At 33.6% G+C, this 20,429-nt stretch overlaps 3 protein-coding genes and 1 pseudogene across 3 annotated transcripts; all 4 read left to right on the plus strand.

Moving 5' to 3' along the window:
- The first annotated feature begins 2,401 nt into the window (after positions 1-2,401).
- Positions 2,402-4,068, plus strand: LOC142642276 (3-oxo-Delta(4,5)-steroid 5-beta-reductase-like). Its single transcript, XM_075816622.1, has 2 exons — positions 2,402-2,689; positions 2,826-4,068. Exons 1-2 carry the CDS (start codon positions 2,651-2,653, stop codon positions 3,957-3,959), a joined length of 1,173 nt encoding a protein of 390 aa, XP_075672737.1. The 5' UTR covers positions 2,402-2,650; the 3' UTR covers positions 3,960-4,068.
- Positions 4,069-9,708: 5,640 nt separating this feature from the next.
- Positions 9,709-11,352, plus strand: LOC142642283 (3-oxo-Delta(4,5)-steroid 5-beta-reductase-like; annotated as a pseudogene).
- Positions 11,353-11,539: 187 nt separating this feature from the next.
- LOC142621681 (uncharacterized) lies at positions 11,540-12,056 on the plus strand. Its single transcript, XM_075795018.1, has 2 exons — positions 11,540-11,567; positions 11,632-12,056. Exons 1-2 carry the CDS (start codon positions 11,540-11,542, stop codon positions 12,054-12,056), a joined length of 453 nt encoding a protein of 150 aa, XP_075651133.1.
- A 3,123-nt stretch (positions 12,057-15,179) lies between these two features.
- On the plus strand, positions 15,180-19,464 carry LOC142608674 (3-oxo-Delta(4,5)-steroid 5-beta-reductase-like). Its single transcript, XM_075780572.1, has 3 exons — positions 15,180-15,509; positions 17,117-17,165; positions 18,158-19,464. Exons 2-3 carry the CDS (start codon positions 17,127-17,129, stop codon positions 19,289-19,291), a joined length of 1,173 nt encoding a protein of 390 aa, XP_075636687.1. The 5' UTR covers positions 15,180-15,509; positions 17,117-17,126; the 3' UTR covers positions 19,292-19,464.
- The last annotated feature ends 965 nt before the right edge of the window (positions 19,465-20,429 follow it).

The following is a 20,429-nucleotide window of genomic DNA, read 5'->3' on the forward strand; positions in this document are numbered from 1 at the left end:
GCCCACTCATTTTCTTTCGGTGCAAAAGGGGCCCAAGGCCCAAGAAAACTAATCACATTACACTTTCCTGTCAGCCTCTGTGTCGCATCTCCAAAATATGACCGTTTATTTTTTATTGGTAGGGTTTGTTTGAATATAATTTATTGTTTAAAATTAAAAATATTGTAATAAAATAATTTTTAAATATGTAAATAGTGTTATATAATTTATTTTTAATTTTTTTTTAATAAAGTACTTGTGGGTCTAATATACAATGCGTGAATAATGAATAGTGCTGAACAGTGCTGAATAGTAACTTTATCTCCCGCATAGTGTAATCACGTGCACGAACAATACTGGTTACTGTTTATAAACAATAATCGTAACGGTGAAACTTCTCGTAAAAAAGAAAAAGAAAAAGAAAAAGAAAGAAACGCAAACTCAAAACGCAAACTTCTATCCAAACACTCCCTTAGAATTTTTCTTTTATGTTCTATATAAGCTGAAGCAGATAGCCAGTACACAAATCAGATTAAAATTTTTATTTTTCTTTGGTTAAATAAATAATTAACCCTACATCTACAAGCGTCTTACAGTAATTTCAGAATGAGCTGGTGGTGGACTAGATCTGTTGGCGCTGCAATGGTATAAACTCCCTCACTCTTCCTAAATACACCAAGGCTTGCTATTATGAATTTTGTACACCAACACATATGCTAACCCTTTCTCCATGAATTTTACAATGAAATATGAGGAAGATTAAATTAACTTATTGTGACCACCTTAATAAAAATGTTGAACATCCTGACTTGAAAATTACAAATAGTTGGGTTCAACAAAAATAAATGTAATGCTACATTTACAACATTTTCACAATAATTTTACAACAAATCCAATGTGATAAACTGTTACCGATTCTAATTGGGCTCTGTGGGGAGTAAAAGGACCCAAGTGGGCATTTGGGCCTTTGAGCTCTAGTAAGGAGGGCCGATCTGTTCTTGAGTTTAGAATTTGTTAGCACTGCGAATTGGCCCATACGCCGAGGGTCCGAGGACACATCCGAGGGTGAGTTTCTCCTCGGACAGACACAAGAGAACTCGAAGATTCACTAGGAAGGTCAAGGCAGAATTCTGGAAAGACTGTTAGTTAAAAGGGGGAAACCCTGAACCTTCTAAATACACCGATGTTAGAAAAATATCAAGAGCAAAGGCTGTCACCTCCACATTAAAGACTCTATACCTACCTCCCTGGCCGCATTAATGCGGAAGTGACCCCTGAACAGTAGAACTGAAACTTCTGATCACTATTCAAAGACACTAAGAGAAGAAATATCTAGAGGGGGGTTTGAGCAACAGGTGGATAAAGCATCAGGAAAGGAAGTATTTAAGGGGGGTGAAGGCCAAAGAAAAGGGGAGCAGTCGGGAGCTAAGAAAGAAATTAAGAATTGTAATCTTTAAGAAAGAAAGAGAAATAATACAGAAGTAATCCTCGGCTCACGTCCGAGGAGGTCCATCTGCAATTATCATTCATCATTTACAAGTTTTTGCACCCTATAGCCCGTTATCAAGTTCTCAGTACTTCTAATCTAGATTTCAAGCCCACACTCTACAAATTTCATTGTTTAAGGCTCATTGGGCCTGAGCCCATAATAATCTTTGGGTCCAGGTGCAATTGTGCACTTACAGGCTCAATACTGATATTATTTTTTTACCTACCAACTTTTTGCATAAGATTTATTATAAAAATATTATGGACGAAATATTACTCCAAAATTAATTCTGCCCCAGTCATAATATTTAATCCCTTTTATAAAATTAAAAAAAAAACTTAAATAACAATAATAAATATTAGCCCAAATAACAACAAACATAAACTAAGCAAAAACAAGATAAGACAAAACAATAACAAGTGATTTAATTATTCAACAAAAAGTCTACCATAAAACAAAAAGATAAAAATTACTAAACATTCAAATTTGTAGTTTCTTTAACCTATCCAATAAAAATGATCTCTAATTTCATTTTTCTCTAAAAAATAGTACTAAGAAAAATAATGTGGTTTTCAGTTCTCATTGATGGTAATAACAGTTATATTTTTTTTAGCTGTGAAGTCATAACAATTTTACTCTCCTTCGTAATTCGATTCATAATTGTAACAAATATTCAAGTTATTGCTTTATTAAATTTTGTATAATTTAAATTTATTAGTAACCATCTTAAAAACAATTCTTAGAACAGCCACCAGTTTTAAATTAGTCAATATGAAAGAATGTCGGTGGAATAGTGCTCTTGTTAATCCCTTCCAACGTGGCTGACATTTCTATATTTCAAACTTGATAGTTGATAAATTGACGCACATCGGAAAGGTTTTCATTTTTCAAGAAGTTTTGCAAACAAAAAGCAATTCTGACACTCGCATGCGCAGAATATGTCGACATTTTGATCCCAATCCCCATTGTATTTAACGAAAAATCTTGGTTAGTATAGTCTGTCATGGCCTATGTCATTTATGCGGACCGTCTTCTTTCTTATTCTGGAATTTTCTTTTGTGTTTTATATAAGTTGAAGCAGATAGCCAGTACACAAATCAGATTAGAATATTTATTCTTCTTTGGCTAAATAACTAGTTAAGCTTACATATCTACAAGCCTCTTACTTACAGTAATTTCAGAATGAGCTGGTGGTGGGCTAGATCTGTTGGCGCTGCAAAGGTATAAACAACCTCACTCTTTTTTTTCTTTTTTCTTTTTTGATTTGCCCTCACTCTTTATATATACACCAAGACTTTGCTATTATGCATTTTGTACACCAACACATATGCTAACTCTTTCTCTATGTATTTTACAGAAGAAATATGAGGAAGATTATGAAGCACCACGAAGCTACCGAAGTGTAGGCTTAGTGATTGGTGTGACTGGCATTGTAGGCAACAGCTTAGCTGAAATCTTGCCACTCTCTGATACCCCAGGTGGGCCTTGGAAAGTCTATGGTGTAGCACGTCGTCCACGCCCAAATTGGAATAAAGACCACCCAGTTGAGTACATCCAATGCGATGTCTCTGACCCAGAAGAAACCCAAACCAAACTTTCCCAACTAGCAGATGTCACACACATCTTCTATGTCACATGGGCTAGTCGGCCCACTGAGGCCCAAAACTGTGAAACCAACGGTATTATGTTCCGTAACGTGCTACGTGCGGTGATCCCTCATGCACCAAATCTCAAACACATATGTCTACAAACAGGTGCCAAACACTACTTAGGACCCTTCGAAACCTTTGGCAAAATTGAACATCATAGCCCACCTTTTTTGGAGGATATGCCACGTTTAAATGTGCCCAATTTTTATTACACTCAGGAAGATATTTTGTTTGAGGAAGTTAAGAATAAAGAAGGTTTGACTTGGTCAGTTCATAGGCCTACTACCATATTTGGGTTTTCACCCTATAGTTTGATGAATATAATTGGCACGCTTTGTGTATATGCGGCTATATGTAAGCACGAGGGGCTTACTTTGAAATTCCCTGGAGGCAAAGAGGCTTGGGAGTATTATTATGTGGCTTCGGATGCTGATCTTATTTCTGAGCAACAAATTTGGGCTGTGGTAGATCCAAATGCGAGGAACAAAGCATTTAATTGTAACAATGGGGATGTGTTTAAGTGGAAGCATCTTTGGAAGGTGTTGGCTGAACAATTTGGGATTGAGAATTATGGGTTTGTGGAGGGTGAGAAAGTTAGTTTGGTAGAGTTGATGAAGGATAAAGGTCCAGTGTGGGACAAGATTGTGAGAGAGAATCAGTTGCAACCTACAAAGTTGGAAGAAGTTGGAGTTTGGTGGTTTGTGGATGTAGTACTGAAGGGAGGGGATTACGTGGATAGTATGAATAAAAGTAAGAAGCATGGATTCTTGGGGTTTAGGAACTCCAAGGATTCGATGATTACTTGGATAGATAAGATGAAAACTTACAAGATTGTACCTTAAAAGAAGAAAATGTGAATATCCTTGTTGGATAATTACTTGTAGGAATGGAAGTTTTTGCTGTCGTTTGATAATAAAATAACCATGCGATAGAAGCACTATTTAAATCCAATTTTTTATTTGTGTTTTTGTTGTGGACTTTTATGGGGGTGTGCAAATTTGTCTATAACCCTTTCGTCATAAATTTTCTTGTAACGTGTATGATATGTACAATAAAATGTATTTGCGTGATAGAAAAGAAAAGTGTAGTGCATATATGTATTGCTTTTTAAAGTTTTGTTGAGATAGTAATTTGTGATTAATCTAACATCAATTTTATAGGAGCCCACCACTGACACAATATTGTGCATGGATAAGCATGTGCTTCTAGACAATTTGAAAAGAACTTTATTCCGTGGTCACATAGAAGGAAAAGGTTTTGTGGCCAAAGGGAGGATAGGTTTTCTAGCTCAAACAAATAGACTAGACAAACAAAAGAACGGAAATAAATGAAAATTTAAAATACAAGTGACAGAAAGGTCCTATTTGATCATACTCCAAACCAACCTCCATGAATGAATTTAGCTACGATTAGGCTAAGGTTTTGGTTTGTATATGTGATGGCACAAGATTAAAACCCAAGTCTTGAATGGGGCGTATATCATGCTTTTGTAGAACATATGATATTGAGTTCTATTACCTATTTTGAGAAACTAAGACTAGTGTTGATTTGTTATGTTAACTTGTTTCTTGACTGACCCTATAAATACTGGAATAAGAAATGGAATACATTAATCCTCAAAATGGTTGATCTTTGAACTTTCATTGAGTTGTTGGCTCATTGTTGGATTCAAATATGCTTTACAGTACTTGAGTGCTTGAATTTACATTGTGCAATTCAAAACTTTACTTGAGTGCTTGAATCCCAGTTTCTAAGGTTACCTTAGTACTATCATTTATTTGCTAATAGCTAGTATTACTCTTAAAAGGTTGTTGGAATATTTTTATATAAAATACAATATTTTAAATTTTAATTAAATTGCTGACTTAAGTGATTTAAAATCTATACCTTTTAAATTCTTTTTATCAGCAAAATCTGTCATTTGACAGCTTTTATCTTTTGTGCTCAATTTAATGAGCATAAAATGCTTAAGCTGTTTATCACTTTTATGGCCATCAATCCTTTAATAATTTTCAAACTTTTTGAATACAAAAACATCATAAAGTTTAATTTGATTTAAACATGATTTAATGACCAGTTGGTACACATCTTTTCTGCATATTCAGCCCTATATGTCCGGCCATCATATAGAGATATAGAAGAGAAACTTTATCAATGTATATTTTCATGCAATAGAAAACTATCCATATATTTACTTTGTTAGTTTTCTCATTTTCTACGAAAATAATATATCTTTGTATATACTATATTTCTGGGTAAAAAAAAAGTATTATTAAGAGCTTCATATCCTATAAGCGATGTAGGCTTGAAGGATAATTAATGAAGGTGGTTGGGTTGTTGTATTCTGGGAACAACACGCATAATGTTTAGTCTACTACATTGAAAATCTCATAGACGCGTGTATTGTCTCAAGATAGTGACATTGTCCATGCCTCAACCCCGCCATCTAAAAATGTATATTAATTGACGGTAAATTATTTCTTGTTATGAGATTTTTTTTTGAGGAGGGGGGGTTATGAGATTATTTTAAAGTATCATCAAGGTAACATCTCTCCACTATTCTCTAATTTTATGGTAAATCTAATTTATGTGAATTTTAGTCATTTATATGATATGTTGAATGTAATGAAATTCAATTTATTTATCAATTATTATTCTCATGAGCAACAAAGGTTTCCAAGGTACCAATGAAGTTTGAATTCACCCAACGCTTAAAAAAAAAACTCTGATTCATTGGTGATTGTTTTAATAAAAAAATTTGTTACCTTCCTTTGCAATTACCTAGAACACTTTGTTTTTGTTTTGATCTTAATTTTATGAATTTCTCTTTTTAAAATTTTGACTGCTGAAAAGTTATTGCAATGTATTGATATTGTAAATTGTAGAGTTTGAGATACTTGTATGCCTTTTGGTATGTTAAATTGAAGTTTTCTATATGAAATATATGTTCATTGTTATGGAATAGTAATATAGATATAATGTTCAAACACATTGTATCACTATCTATTATATAGTACAGCAAATTATTGATGCATCTATGCAAGTTGATTTATTTATTTGTCCTCCCCCCCACCCAATAACCTTTGTGGTGCTATTGTGCAGTGGATTATAATGTTTGCAGTAAGTTCATCATTTTGTATCTTTAGAATTGTTCATCCTTGGTTTTGTTGCCTAGATGTTAGGTGAATGGCGTTATAGGAAGGACCTGTGGACTTGAAACTCTTGTTATTGATGTGTTGAGTGAGTATTGAATCAGTGATCAGCCTATACAATTTTCTTATTTGTTTATTTGATTGCTTGATTTATTTTTTTATTTGTTGTATTTTATTTTTACGAACCAAAAAATGGGTAGGGGGCAACCTAATTTTTATTTGTTGTATTAGACTTTCTTTTAGAGAGAAAAGGAAATTAAATCTTTGCTTGGCGTTAGGTAATGGATCGACTTCATTTGTCCATCAAATTAAATCTTTGTTTGGCATTAGAAATGTCTGTGGGAGTACAAAATATTTATCAGATGTTGTAGCTCTAATATTGGCAAGGGATAGAGACAAGTCTAGTGGTATTTATTTTTGTGCTTATATTATGTGGTACTCTTTTTTTTTTTTTTTTTTTTTTTTTTTTTTTTTTTTGTGTCCTACATGAATGAATTAATATAATAACATTTGCTATAACATGCACGCCTTTGCTTTTATGGACTTCTAATATTTTACAAACAAAGTTGTCCCTTTTTGTATGTTTATTGCCTACAAATTTGTTCTTCACCTAATGCTATAGAGATTGGAGACAGTATGTCATTAAGTAATTCAATTTCAACGTTTATGTAAACTCAAACCTCAGTCATTAAGTTTATCAACCTCATGCTCCAGAAGCATTTGATTTCCTTCGCTTGCCTCATAGATTTATGTTTGGTCTTCAGCTGTTAAGTTGGCAACATTTCTTTATTTTTACAAACAAAAATGCTGGGAACATCCAAATGATTAATTTGGGCATAAACATTGTTGTAAACAAGCCGAACCAGTATTAAAACTTCAAAGTTCGTTCATTTAATTTTATTTCAAAAACTATCTAAACTTGAACTTATTATCAAACAATATTATATGTTCAAGCTTAGTTCATTTTCTTCTAGGACAATTCGAGCTTGTTAATGAACTACTTAATTCACTTATTCTCTTCTTATGTACAACAAAGCCATGACTAAAATATTTATTCCTTCATAATTCTATAAATTTTTATTACAAATAAACTGATTAGATACCCCAAATAATAATTTGATATCATATGATTCTATTTACAAATTTTTACAATCACATTTCAAGTCTATAAAAAACATATTTTTAGACAAATGTACACAATATTACCTAAGCATTTCATTTGTCACTTAAGATCAAAGCAACGAAAATGGGAAAAAAAAAGTATAATGTTTTATAATTTAAGTATGTAGAAAACATTCTCATTAAAAATAAAAAAATAAAAACTATTGAAAACATTATATGATTTTTTTTTATTTTTTGTTTAGTTCTCATTAATAATTTCTTCATATTTAAACTATTAATGAGAACGTTTTCAAATGTTTTAATATGATGTACAACACTATATCATTTTATTTTATTTTTAGAAGGACTATATCTTATGGCTTTACCTAAAAAATAAAAAATAAAATTGAAGTCACCGCTTTAATACCGTGTAAACACTGTTTTTCTCTCTCTCAGTCTCTCGTTCTTTGCTCTGTGTCTTTAAGCATCAGAATGAGTTGTTAATAGAAATCTGTGAGGGATCACTACAAATCTCGAAGCTAAAGCAATCTTGATTCTTGATCAAGAGCCCTGTTTAATTTTTACTATGTTTTGGGCATCTAGTTTCATGAACTATATGAATGGTTTTGTTTGTTTGCTATCAATGTCTTTGAATTGCAGAAGCATTTTGTATGAAACTGAAATTTAATTACTAGTCGTCCAGTCTTGCTTTTGGTTGATTTAGACATACCTTGAAGCCCAACTTGGAGTTGGTTGAGTCATTGGGGTTTTCCAGTACTAGCCTTGGCAAAATGCCTAACAAAGACCCACGTTTGCTTGAAAGTGATGCATACAATGTGGTTGAGTGCTTTAGAACTCATGGTTTCAGAGATCAGCAAATATCAGATTTGACCATGAAGCATCCAACATTTTATTTATTCAATGCACATAAGATTATTAAGCCAAAGTTTGAGTTTTTCAAATATTTGGGCTTGTCAGATCAGAACTTGAAATTGCAAAGGTTATTTAAAACAGATTATTGTCTGTGAAGATCTTTATTTTTGGATGAATCTGTGTGAAGATCATCTGATCCATCGTAAAAATTAATAACCTTCTAATTTGTATTTTTGTCAACGTCACTAGATATGTCAAGATTGATAATTGTCCTTATAAAACAGGGGAAAAAAAAAAAAAAAAAAACTAGATATCTATGCGATTTTCTTTCCTTTGTTTAACAGGGAAACAAAAGTTTGTGTTGTATTTCAACTGACATTTTTCTTGAAGTGAAAATTTTCTTTTTTTTGTCCCGTAATCCAGTATAATATGCTTAGAGAGTGTCTGGCTTTTGCTTATTTTATTTTTGCTTTACTTTTTGTCATACATATTAATATAAAGTTACTAAAAACTATATTTTTTTAAATGAACACTATACAAATAACTTATCACAAATAAACTGTTTTCAAACACAATCTTATTATTGAGCAACAATTTTGGGCAAAATGAAGAGTTTAATTGTAAGAATGGAGATGTGTTTAAGTGGAAGCATTTTTAAATTGGGATTGAGGAGTATTGTATGGGCTTCAAGAGGAGGGTGAGAGAGTGAGCATGCAATGGTACAGCCCTAGAAGGTCTTTTTCTTATAATAAGTCTAGCCTCCGTGTTGTTATTTCTGATATTTGCAGGGCTGATTGTTCTTATGTTGTTCCTTAGTTTTTTCCGTTAATGAAAGTCCAAATTATTAACAAACAAAAAAAACTATAATTCATCAGGTCCAATCCATAAAGACTAAGATTTGGATCGGTTCATGTACATAATTTTTTTTGTGCTTAGAATGAGATATTTTGACCTATTTATGATTTTTTTTTTCAATATATATAAAAAAATAGCTATAATCTACATGAAGAATATCAGTTAAAATATCGCAGATATTTCTACATTTCAAATAACTTGATGTAACCTAGCTTGGAAAGGTTTTCTACCTGACTATGCACATGTATTATGGCTCGTGCCATTAATGTCTAGACTGTCTTCTTTTGGATTTTAGAATTTTCGTTTATGCTCTATATAAAGTTGAACCAGGCTGTGAATACGTGTTATGGCTCGTGCCATCTATATCTAGACTGTCTTCTTTTGGATTTTGGAATTTTCTTTTCATGTTCTGTATAAATAAAGTTGAACCAGATTATCAAAAAAGAAAAGTTGAACCAGAAAGCCGGTAAACAAAACAAATTCAAATATCTACAGTGTTTTTCTTTTGCTAAAAATTAAGCTTCTATGATTCTATCTAGAAGCCTCTTATTATAGTTCCCAATACCCAATTTCTTCATCCATTTCTTTTTTTATCTACAGTAGTTTCAAAATGAACTGGTAGTTGGCTAAGTTTATTGGCGCTGCAAAGGTATAAATTCCCTTACTCTTTTTATACATGCGAACACATGCTATTATGAATTTTGTACAAGGATTTAGAAAACGAAAAAGGACCAACAATAGTTCCATTAATCCATTAGCAGTTTTTTTTTTCATCGAAACTATAGGGTTTAGCTTTAATTTTTATAATTACAGGGTTTAATTTGATCACCTTGAAAGTTTAAACTTATTTAGAGTTTTGAATAAATATCTACCTAATTATTTTTGTTTTACTCATCAATTGATTTGAAGAAGAAAATTAGATGATATATCTCATTCTTAGCAAATAAACTACCAAAAAAAAAACGAAGAACAAGCCGACACCCAATTCCTTATATATAGCCACGTACTTCTCCTACGTTAATCCAACTAAAAATAATGAGCTGATTATCAGATTATGGTAACAACATTACAACAGCAAAATATCATTCTAATTCTTTCATTATGAATTTTACAGGAGAAATATGATGAGGATTATAAAGCACCATGAAGTTACCAAAGTGTAGGCTTAGTGATTGGTGTGACTGGCATTGCAGGCAACAGCCTAGCTAAAATCTTACCACTCTCAGATAACCCAGGTGGGCCTTCGAAAGTCTATGGTGTGGCACATCGACCATGCCCAAATTGGAACAAAGACTACCTAATTTAGTACATCCAGTGCGATGTCTCTGACCCTAATGAAACTCAAACCAAGCTTTCCAAGCTCACCGATGTGACCCACATCTTCTATGTCACATGGGCTAATCGGCCCGCTGAGGCCCAAAACTGTGAAACCAACGGTACCATGTTCTGCAATGTTCTATGGGCAGTGATTCTCCACGCACCGAACCTCAAACACATCTGTCTCCTAATAGGTGCCAAACACTATTTAGGACCATTCGAATCCTTTGGCAAAATCAAACCCTATATCCCACCTTTTACTGAGAACATATCACATTTGAAGGTGCCAATTTTTATTACACTCAAGAAGATATTTCATTACAGGAAGTTAAGAATAAAGAGGGGTTAACTTATTTGGTCCATAGGGCTAATACTATATTTGGGTTTTCACTTTGTAGTTTGATGAATATAATTGTTACACTTTGTGTGTATGCGGCTATATGTAAGCATGAGGGGATTCCTTTGAAGTTCCTTGGGAGCAAAGAGGCTTGGGAGAATTACTCTATGGCTTCAAATGCTAATCTTATTGTTGAGCAACAAATTTGGGTTGTGGTCAATCCTAAAGCGAGAAATGAAGCTTTTAATTGTAATAACGGGGATGTATTCAAGTGGAGGCATCTTTGGAAAGTGTTGGCTAACAAATTTGGGATTGAGAAATGAGAATTATGGATTTCAGGAGGGTGAGAAAGTTAGCTTGGTGGAGTTGATGAAGGATAAAGGTCAGGTGTAAGATGAGATTGTGATAGAGAATCAGCTACAACCCACTAAATTGGAGGACGTTGGTGTGTGGTGGTTTGTGGATTTGATGCATGTGATAGGAGATTTTGTTGATAGTATGAATAAGAGTAAGGAGTATGGATTCTTGGATTTTAGGAACTCTGAGAGATCATTGATTGCTTGGATAGATAAGATGAAGATTTACAAGATTGTGCCTTGAAACAGGGCCGGCTTAGCTCAATACAATTTGAAGCTTAAGGCAATATGCCAAGAACTTTAAATATGTCTTTTTTTTTTATTTAAATATTCCTTAATAATATTTAGTTTGAAAATAATATATCCCCAAAACATTTGGGAGCTTTCTCTGGTAGGGGGCCCTAGGCTAGGCCTAAGCAAAATGTGAATAAATGTTAGATACGCTCGTCTTGTTGCCTGGTGCGTTGGTCTCCTCCCCCTCATGATCATTACAAAGTGAACTTCAACGCAACTTTCTTTGAAGAAACCGGGTCAGCAGGTGTTGGTGTAGTTGTTCGTGACTATGTTGGACAGATTATTGGAGCTTTGTGGAAGAATATTGGCTCAGTTCAGTCTGTTGAAATGGCTGAAGCTATGGCGGCTCGAAGGGCGGTGATGTTTGCTGCAGAGTTGTGTGTGTTTAGAGTGATTATTGAAGGTGGTTGTAGTAGGGTTATTGCTGCCTTGAAGGGCTTTGGTCGCTGCCGTACTTTGTTTGGTTACATTATTGATGAATCTAAGCGAATTGGAGTTACGTTGATGAGTTGTTTGTTTCAACATGTTCGGCGTGAGGGGCATAGGTTAGCTCATTGTTTAGCTAAAAAAGCAGTTTTATTTGTAGATACTGATGTATGGGTAGAATCTCTGCCTGAGGATGTGGAAAATTTTTTCCATTTGGATTTGCCTTGAACTTGTGTTGTTTTCTTAATAATATTTCGCTTACCTTTGTCTCAAAAAAAAAATTATAAAACTCCAAATAAGCATTTATTTAGTATTAATAAACCATCAATAAAAACAAATACACAAAATTATTATTTTTTAAGATATTACAATGCAATTATTTATGAAAATGAAACTCTCTATTTTTTTAAAATCTTTGAAATCATTATATGGTTAATAATCTATAAATCATTATCCACAATAGACTAGCACATGGCAATGGTTCATGGGTGAGGTGTTACACTGTTAGTCACACAGGACTCTAACTCACCACTATAGACAAGCATTGTACACACAAGCACTCAACAACTGACCAATAAATTTTAAAATTACAAATAATCTCTTTAATTATTTTTTTAAAAAAATAATCTCTTTAACTTTTTAAAGAGAGAAATGTTAGGGACACACACTTTTGTACAATTTTGTGCCACAACTCACCACATGGTGAGTTATTATTAGTTAGAGTGTATTAGTGGGTCATGTGGGGACACAATCTAACCAATCACCACTCGCCATGTGGTGAGTTGTGTCCAAAGTGTGTGTCCCTAGCATTTCTCTTTTAAAAAACACAATCAGATGCACAGCACATGACCATGGTCTATGGGTGAGGTGTTACACTGTTAGTATCCATTTGGATACAATTATTTCAACGTTTGCGTTTTCCTCTTTTGCGTTTTCCTTTTTTTTTTTTTTTTTTGGCACGCATTTTAGGAGACAAAGGCTACTGATCATGCACTGTGCATGAACAGTAGTTGCAATATTTGACTTTTCAGCATATCAATGGGTCCCATGCACTGTTTACGGGACCCACAAACTTCACTTTTTAGCAACTTTTTCATTAAAAATGGGTCCTACGGCACTATTCACACATTTAAAAATTATTTTGCTCCAGTGTTTTCAGTTTTTAATTTTCAGCAAAATAAGTTCTATCCAAACGAACTCTTAGTCACACAGGACTCTAAATCACCATTATAGACAAGCACTATATACACAAGCACTCAACAACTAACCAATAAAAAAAAATTTGGGTTAATCAAGTGCATATATAAAACAATAAACAATAATTACAAACTGACCACAGAGGCCAAAGTATTGACAACACGTCTATAATAATACAGTCCATTCATATCAACATCAAGCAAAACATTTAAATCATTAGAGGGAGAGGTATCAAACACGACAAAAATTTCCATCATGGAACAACCCTTCTTAGCCAAAAAGTCAACGCATTTATTCGCCTCTCTAAACGCATGCCCCACCCAAACCTGCCTAATTTGGCCATGAGAGACTTGCAATCGCACAGTAAAGTACGAGTCCAAATCTTCTGTCTCATCAATTGTGCTCCACTTCATGTTCCACCAATAAAACTTGAACAACTGACCCCACTCATTAAATGAGATAACTCTGACTTTAATACTCACGTAGCTCACGTTACTAGCATTAACATTAGAATCCCTTTCTTTTTTTTCATCCACGGGTTTTGGTTTTTTTTTTTTTTTTTCATGTGGTTGACGTTAACAAGAAAGTGACTTTGAGTTTTGTCTCTTGCTGTAGCTTTTGTTTTTTATTTGGACTCTTCCCTTTTTTTTTTTTTGGTAAACTTTGGACTCTTGCTACTGCTTTCTCCCAAAGTTTTAGTCTACTGCCACAGAGGTACCTTTTGTTGAAATTCTTAAATGTTTTGTAATCTTAGTGACTAAAGTATTGGACTATTCTTTAGGCTTAATAAAGTATTGGACTATTCTTATTGGACTATTCTTGTTGGCGTTCAACTGTGACTATCTGAATACTCACAAACCTACTATACTTTGGCATCAAATCCGTCAAGCTCAATACCTTTCCTTTTATCAGTAATTTTGATTCTAGTGGTTTTTTTTTTTTTTTCCTTTAATACTATGAGTTTAAAGCATAATGTTTCTGTTTCTGCAGAATTGGTATGGTTCCCCTGTTTTTGTTTATGTAGAAACTGTTTTTCCTGCATATGATTTTTTGTTCCTGTAGAATAGGTCCGGTTTCATAAAAAAAAAAAAAATATATATATATATATATATATATATATATATATATATATATATATATATATATATATATCTATCTATTAAGACATATCTGAACTTATCTCAATTGAAACACAAAACCAAAATATATTAGTCCAAACATTCCCAGTAGATATCCATTAATCCAATCAGTCCTTATCAAATAGAGTTCGATAAAATAATAAAATCTATAATTTAAATAAAATGTTATCTATATATTCAAATCAAATTATAATCTCTACAATAAAATATATATCAGAGAGCTTCTATGGAGGAGTTTTCCGTCCCAGTCACTCATATAAGAATTTGAACAAACATTTAAGAATTTCAACAAAAGGTACCTCTGTGGCGGTGGAGTAAAACTTTGGGAGAAAGCTGTAGTAAGAGTCCAATGTTTACCCAAAAAAAAAAAAGAAAAAAAAAAAGGAAAGAGTCCAAATCAAAAACAAAAGCTGCAGCAAGAGACAAAACTCAAAGTCCCTTTCTTGCTAACGTCAACCACACGAAAAAAAAAATAATAAAAAAATAAAAATAAAAAACCAAAAGCCGGAAACAGAGAGAAGAAACAAAAGCTACAGAAGAAAAAAAAAAAAAAGAAAAAAAAAAGGAATTCTAACGTTAACGCCAATAAGGTGAGAAGTCAGAGTTATTTCATTTAAGGAGAGAGGTTAATTGTCCAAGTTTTATTGGTGGAATATGAAGTAGAGCACAATTGATGAGACAAAAAATTTGGACCCGTAAAGTGGCATAACTTCTATCAGGACATTAGTTTGAACTATTGAGCATCTCCACAGCTTGCGCCATTGCAATATTGATGCCAAGGTGACTGACCAATAAATTTTAAAGTTGCAAATATTCTCTTTGATTATTTAAAAATAATAATCTCTCTAACTTCTTAAAAAACACAATCAGATGCACGGCACATGGCCATGTCCATGGGTGAGGTGTTCCACTGTTAGTCACACAGGACTCTAACTCACCACTATTATTTAAAAAATAAAAATAAAAATAAAAACTATTAGCTTTATTTAAGAGAGAAAGAGAAGATATGAGTCACATACTCTGACTCACAAGACTCTCTCTTTCTCTTTTCTATTTTCGGATGTGGAGTGTGGAGCTCTTTCATCTCTGCCTCCCTTTCAATTGTCTTCGCAACACGTATGATCAAATCTAAGTTAATCAACAATCACTAGAGATTCAGATACGAGAGGGATAAAATATTCTAATCCTAAAAAATAAAGAGAGATTAGATATATTTACCAAGTTTGGGCCGTGCTGCGGTGGACTGGTGGTGGCATTAGGCGTGGTGCTGGTCTACTTCTGCTACACTGCTATCTGCTGTTCTGCCGCAGCTCAACTCCTCCTAGGTTTGAGGTCTTCTGCCGCCGTAAGTTAGGTTTTTTTTTTTTTTTTAGTGTCTTGCTTGCTTAGAAATCTCCCCCTTTTTTTTTTTTTTTTTTTAAATTTTATTATATTTGTGTCTTGCCGTAATTTGGGTGTTCTACTCTTAAGCTAGTTAGATCTCTTTGCTCGTTAGAATTGGCTTTGATTTTTTTTTTCTTCCGTCTTGCATGTGTTTGTTTTGGGGGTGGTGTTTGGCGTTTTGTTGTTGGGCTAATTTCTTTTATAACTTTTAAAAATATTAATAATATTGTTAAGGTAGCAAATTACAATTTTATTGAAATAAATTGTTAATAGTAATATATTATGTGTCTGTTTAGAATTCAATTATTTCATTGAAATTAAAAAATTTTTGTTGAAAATTTTGTAGATAAAAGTAAAAATTAGCCGAAATAGTACAGTTAGACTCATAAATAGTATTAAAATGTATAGTAGGACTATGAACAGTAGCAAAAATAAGCTGAATAATAAAATAAACTGACAAAAAATAAGTCATTCAAATAGACATGATATATGATCTGTTTAGGATCCGAAATAGTACAGTGAGACTTATAAATAATAATAAAAATTACCGTGTGGCTCATAAATAGTAACAAAAATAAATTAAATAATAAAATAAGTTGACTATTTTAAGTAAAGTAAAAGGCACACTATATATATATACTATTTATTTTTTTAAAAATCCCCCCGGGGCGGCGTCCAACTATAGCTCCAACGCGGGGCCTAGTACAGTATGTCATGGCTCATGTCATTTATGTTGACTATCTTTTTTCTGATGCTGAAATTTTCTTTTATGTTCTATATAAGTTGAAGCAGATAGCCACTGCACAAATCAGATTAGAATATATATTTTTCTTTGGCTAAATAAATAGTTAAGCTTACATCTACAAGCCTCTTACTTACAGTAATTTCATAATGAGCTGGTGGTGGGCTAGATCTTGTTGGCGCTGCAAAGGTATAAACTCCCTCACTCTTTCTATATACACCAAGTCTGGTAGATAAAAATAAAAATTAATTGAAATAGTACAGTTAGACTTATAAATAGTATCAAAAAATGTAGTGGAGTCATAAATAGTAGCAAAAATAAGTTAAATAGTAAAATAAACTGACAAAAAATAAGTCATTCAAATAGACACGATATAGGGTCTGTTTAGGATCAGCTTATTTTGCTGAAACTGAAAATTTTTGTTGAAAATATTGTAAATAAAGGTAAAAGTTAATTGAAATAGTATAGTGAGACTTATGAATAGCACAAAAAAGTACAGTATGGCTCATAAATAGTAACAAAAATAAATTAAATAGTAAAATAAGTTGACTTTTTAAGCTAGAACTAAAGTCACACTACCTATATACTATTTTTTTTTTTTAATCCCCCCAGGGGCGGCGTCCAACTATAGCTCCAACGCGGGGCCTAGTACAGTATGTCATGGCTCATGTCATTTATGTTGACTATCTTTTTTCTGATTGTAAAATTTTCTTTTATGTTCTATATAAGTTGAAGCAGATAGCCAGAATACAAATCAGATTAGAATATTTATTTTTCTTTGGCTAAATAAATAGTTAAGCTTACATCTACAAGCCTCTTACTTACAGTAATTTCAGAATGAGCTGGTGGTGGGCTAGATCTGTTGGCGCTGCAAAGGTATAAACTCCCTCACTCTTTCTATATGAGTTTACATTTGGTCCGTTCTTGGCGTAAAACCAAGAGTTTACGCCTCCAATAAGATAGTGACATGTTAGCATTTTATTAAAAGATGTATACAAACATTCACACACAATACCTGGTCACAATATCATATCTAAAATAATAATAAAAAAATAAAAACAAACAAAACAAAATCCAGTCCTCTCCCGTTCAAACCAGATCTCCACTCCACTCCGCCTCACAAACCATCGGAATCACCATGGATCAAAATTCGTGGTGGAGCTTTATTACTACGCCATTACATGAGCCACAAACAGTGACTGTCAAGCGCAAAATCATCTCATCTCTCTCTTCGAAATTATTCAAAATAATCAAAACCATAACCTTAAACTCCCACTCATCAGAGGCTTAGTGAGGGTCTATAAGGTGACCTGAAAAAAACGTTGCATCCATCAGATCTCGAACAAAGGACCCAGCACCATGGCCATCTTCCTCATCATTTTTGTTTTAATTTATAAATTTTATCATTTTGGTTTAAACAAGCTGATGAGATTTTGTTCTGTTATTGATATCGGTGTTTATAGATTTTTGGGTTTGGTTACTTCTTTGAGATGAGCACTAGAACTGAGATGGGTCTTATGGCTTCTTTTTTTTTTTGGGGTAAATTATGCTCAGTGGAGTGGCGGCTCCGGTGCTGTGGCAGCATGTGTGGTGGGGTGGGGTAGGGCTATGGAGGTTTGGTTTGAACGTGAGGAGGAGGGTTGAGTTTTGGTTTTGTTTTGAATCTGATATTGAAAGTCATTGCGTTTGAGTTGTATTCATATTTTGGTAAAATGATGACATGGCACTAGCTCATTGGAGGGCGTAAAAACTTGGCTTTACGCCAAATCCTGACTGAATTTAAACTGTTTCTATATACACCAAGACTTTGCTATAATGAATTTTGTACACTAACACATATGCTAACTCTTTCTCTATGAATTTTACAGAAGAAAGATGAGGAAGATTATGAAGCACCACGAAGCTACCAAAGTGTAGGCTTAGTGATTGGTGTGACTGGCATTGTGGGCAACAGCTTAGCTGAAATCTTGCCACTCTCTGATACCCCAGGTGGGCCTTGGAAAGTCTATGGTGTGGCACGTCGTCCACGCCCAAATTGGAACAAAGACCACCCAGTTGATTACATCCAATGCGATGTCTCTAATCCAAAAGAAACCCAAACCAAACTTTCCCAACTCACTGATGTCACACACATCTTCTATGTCACATGGGCTAGTCGGCCCACTGAGGCCCAAAACTGTGAAACCAACGGTATCATGTTCCGTAACGTGCTACATGCAGTGATCCCTCATGCGCCAAATCTTAAACACATATGTCTACAAACCGGTGTCAAACACTATGTAGGACCCTTCGAAACCTTTGGCAAAATTGAACTTCATAGCCTACCTTTTATGGAGGACGTGCCACGTTTGAACGTACCCAATTTTTATTACACTCAGGAAGATATTTTGTTTGAGGAAGTTAAGAATAAAGAAGGTTTAACTTGGTCAGTCCATAGACCGACTACCATATTCGGGTTTTCACCTTATAGTTTGATGAATATAATTGGCACACTTTGTGTGTATGCAGCTATATGTAAGCACGAGGGGCTTACTTTGAAATTCCCTGGAAGCAAAGAGGCTTGGGAGTATTATTATGTGGCTTCGGATGCTGATCTTATTGCTGAGCAACAAATTTGGGCTGTGGTAGATTCTAATGCGAGGAATGAAGCATTTAATTGTAACAATGGAGATGTGTTTAAGTGGAAGCATCTTTGGAAGGTGTTGGCTGAGCAATTTAGGATTGAGAATTATGGGTTTGTAGAAGGTGAGAAAGTTAGCTTGGTAGAGTCGATGAAAGATAAAGGTCTAGTGTGGGACAAAATTGTGAGAGAGAATCAGTTGCAACCTACAAAGTTGGAGGAAGTTGGAGTTTGGTGGTTTGTGGATGTAATGCTGAAGGGAGGGGATTACATGGATAGTATGAATAAGAGTAAGAAGCATGGATTCTTGGGGTTTAGGAACTCCAAGGATTCGATGATTACTTGGATAGATAAGATGAAAGCTTCCAAGATTGTGCCTTAAAAGAAGAAAATGTGAATATCCTTGTTGGATATGGAATGTTTTTGCTGCTGTTTGATACAATAATCATCCAAGGGAAACATGTTTTAAATCCTTTTTCTTGTTGTAAATTTTCCTGTAATGACATGTATAATATAATGTATTTTCCTAATAAGAAAACAATAGTATTGTACATACATAGATTACTTTCTTTTTTTTTTTTTTTTATACTTTTAAGGTTATAATTTGTGATAAGTCTACCATTAATTTTATACAAGTCCATCGCTTACACAAAATGTTCACACCAATAACAACTCACCATGATAAATTGTGAAGTTATGTGTATTTATGGGCTTTCTAAAGAGAAAGACTGTCTATGTGGTAATATAGAAGACAGGCAAAGGTTTTGAGGCCCAATGGAGGTTAAGTGTCCTAAGTCACGCACATGGACTTGAAAAACAAAAGACCATGTTACTTAAATGCATATCACACTATGATGCCATTGTTGCCAGAGTAAAGACTTCAGCTAGTAACTGATTATGCGCTTGAAAGAAATACACTTTCATATTTCTTCATCCATTAAATGTAATCCATAATTGTTAGAAGCTAAGGAATTACATTTCCTCCATCATAGATCACCTTGAGGATGAGGTACTTGCTTCCCACTAGAATTACAGCTCTTTTGAATCCATTCTCCTCTTTGCAACCAAGCCAAAGCCTATCTAATTTGCTAGTCCATCGACATGCATTAACCAAAACTTTGGCAATGATGTTATTGATCACATTGTTCAAACTCAATAGGTCTGTAATTTACTAAAGATTCAGGATTGTTGGTTTCAGGTTAAAGGATTTCGGCAAATGAGCAGAATGTAGAAAGCTAAATCAGCTACGCTCAACAAGTTGATAAAAGATAATGCAGAAAGAATTTTTTGTGATGAAATGGTTTGGTCATATATGGCATGATTCAAATAAATGTAAAGAAAATTAGATAGAGAAAAGTAGATTGTTTATTTTAGAGGATAAAGCTTTGTGAGCGTTGCACATTCCAATTGTTCAAGTGAAATAGTTGAATTGTACATAGCTTATAGCATGCTTTCCGTACAAATGAGGCTGATGTAAGATTTGAACTTATTTATACTGGACTACCTAAAAATTTCCCCTT

This window comes from Castanea sativa, chromosome 1, assembly GCF_040712315.1.
Source record: "Castanea sativa cultivar Marrone di Chiusa Pesio chromosome 1, ASM4071231v1".
NCBI classification, from domain to species: Eukaryota; Viridiplantae; Streptophyta; class Magnoliopsida; order Fagales; family Fagaceae; genus Castanea; species Castanea sativa.

Bases quoted from the DNA above. Each gene is read 5' to 3' on its own strand.
- LOC142608674 (XM_075780572.1), top strand. From the start codon at position 17,127: ATGAGCTGGTGGTGGGCTAGATCTGTTGGCGCTGCAAAG. The intron at 17,166-18,157 runs GTATAAACTCCC...TGAATTTTACAG, and splicing joins GATCTGTTGGCGCTGCAAAG to AAGAAAGATGAGGAAGATTA.
- LOC142621681 (XM_075795018.1), top strand. From the start codon at position 11,540: ATGTTAGATACGCTCGTCTTGTTGCCTG. The intron at 11,568-11,631 runs GTGCGTTGGTCT...CTTTCTTTGAAG, and splicing joins TACGCTCGTCTTGTTGCCTG to AAACCGGGTCAGCAGGTGTT.
- LOC142642276 (XM_075816622.1), top strand. From the start codon at position 2,651: ATGAGCTGGTGGTGGGCTAGATCTGTTGGCGCTGCAAAG. The intron at 2,690-2,825 runs GTATAAACAACC...TGTATTTTACAG, and splicing joins GATCTGTTGGCGCTGCAAAG to AAGAAATATGAGGAAGATTA.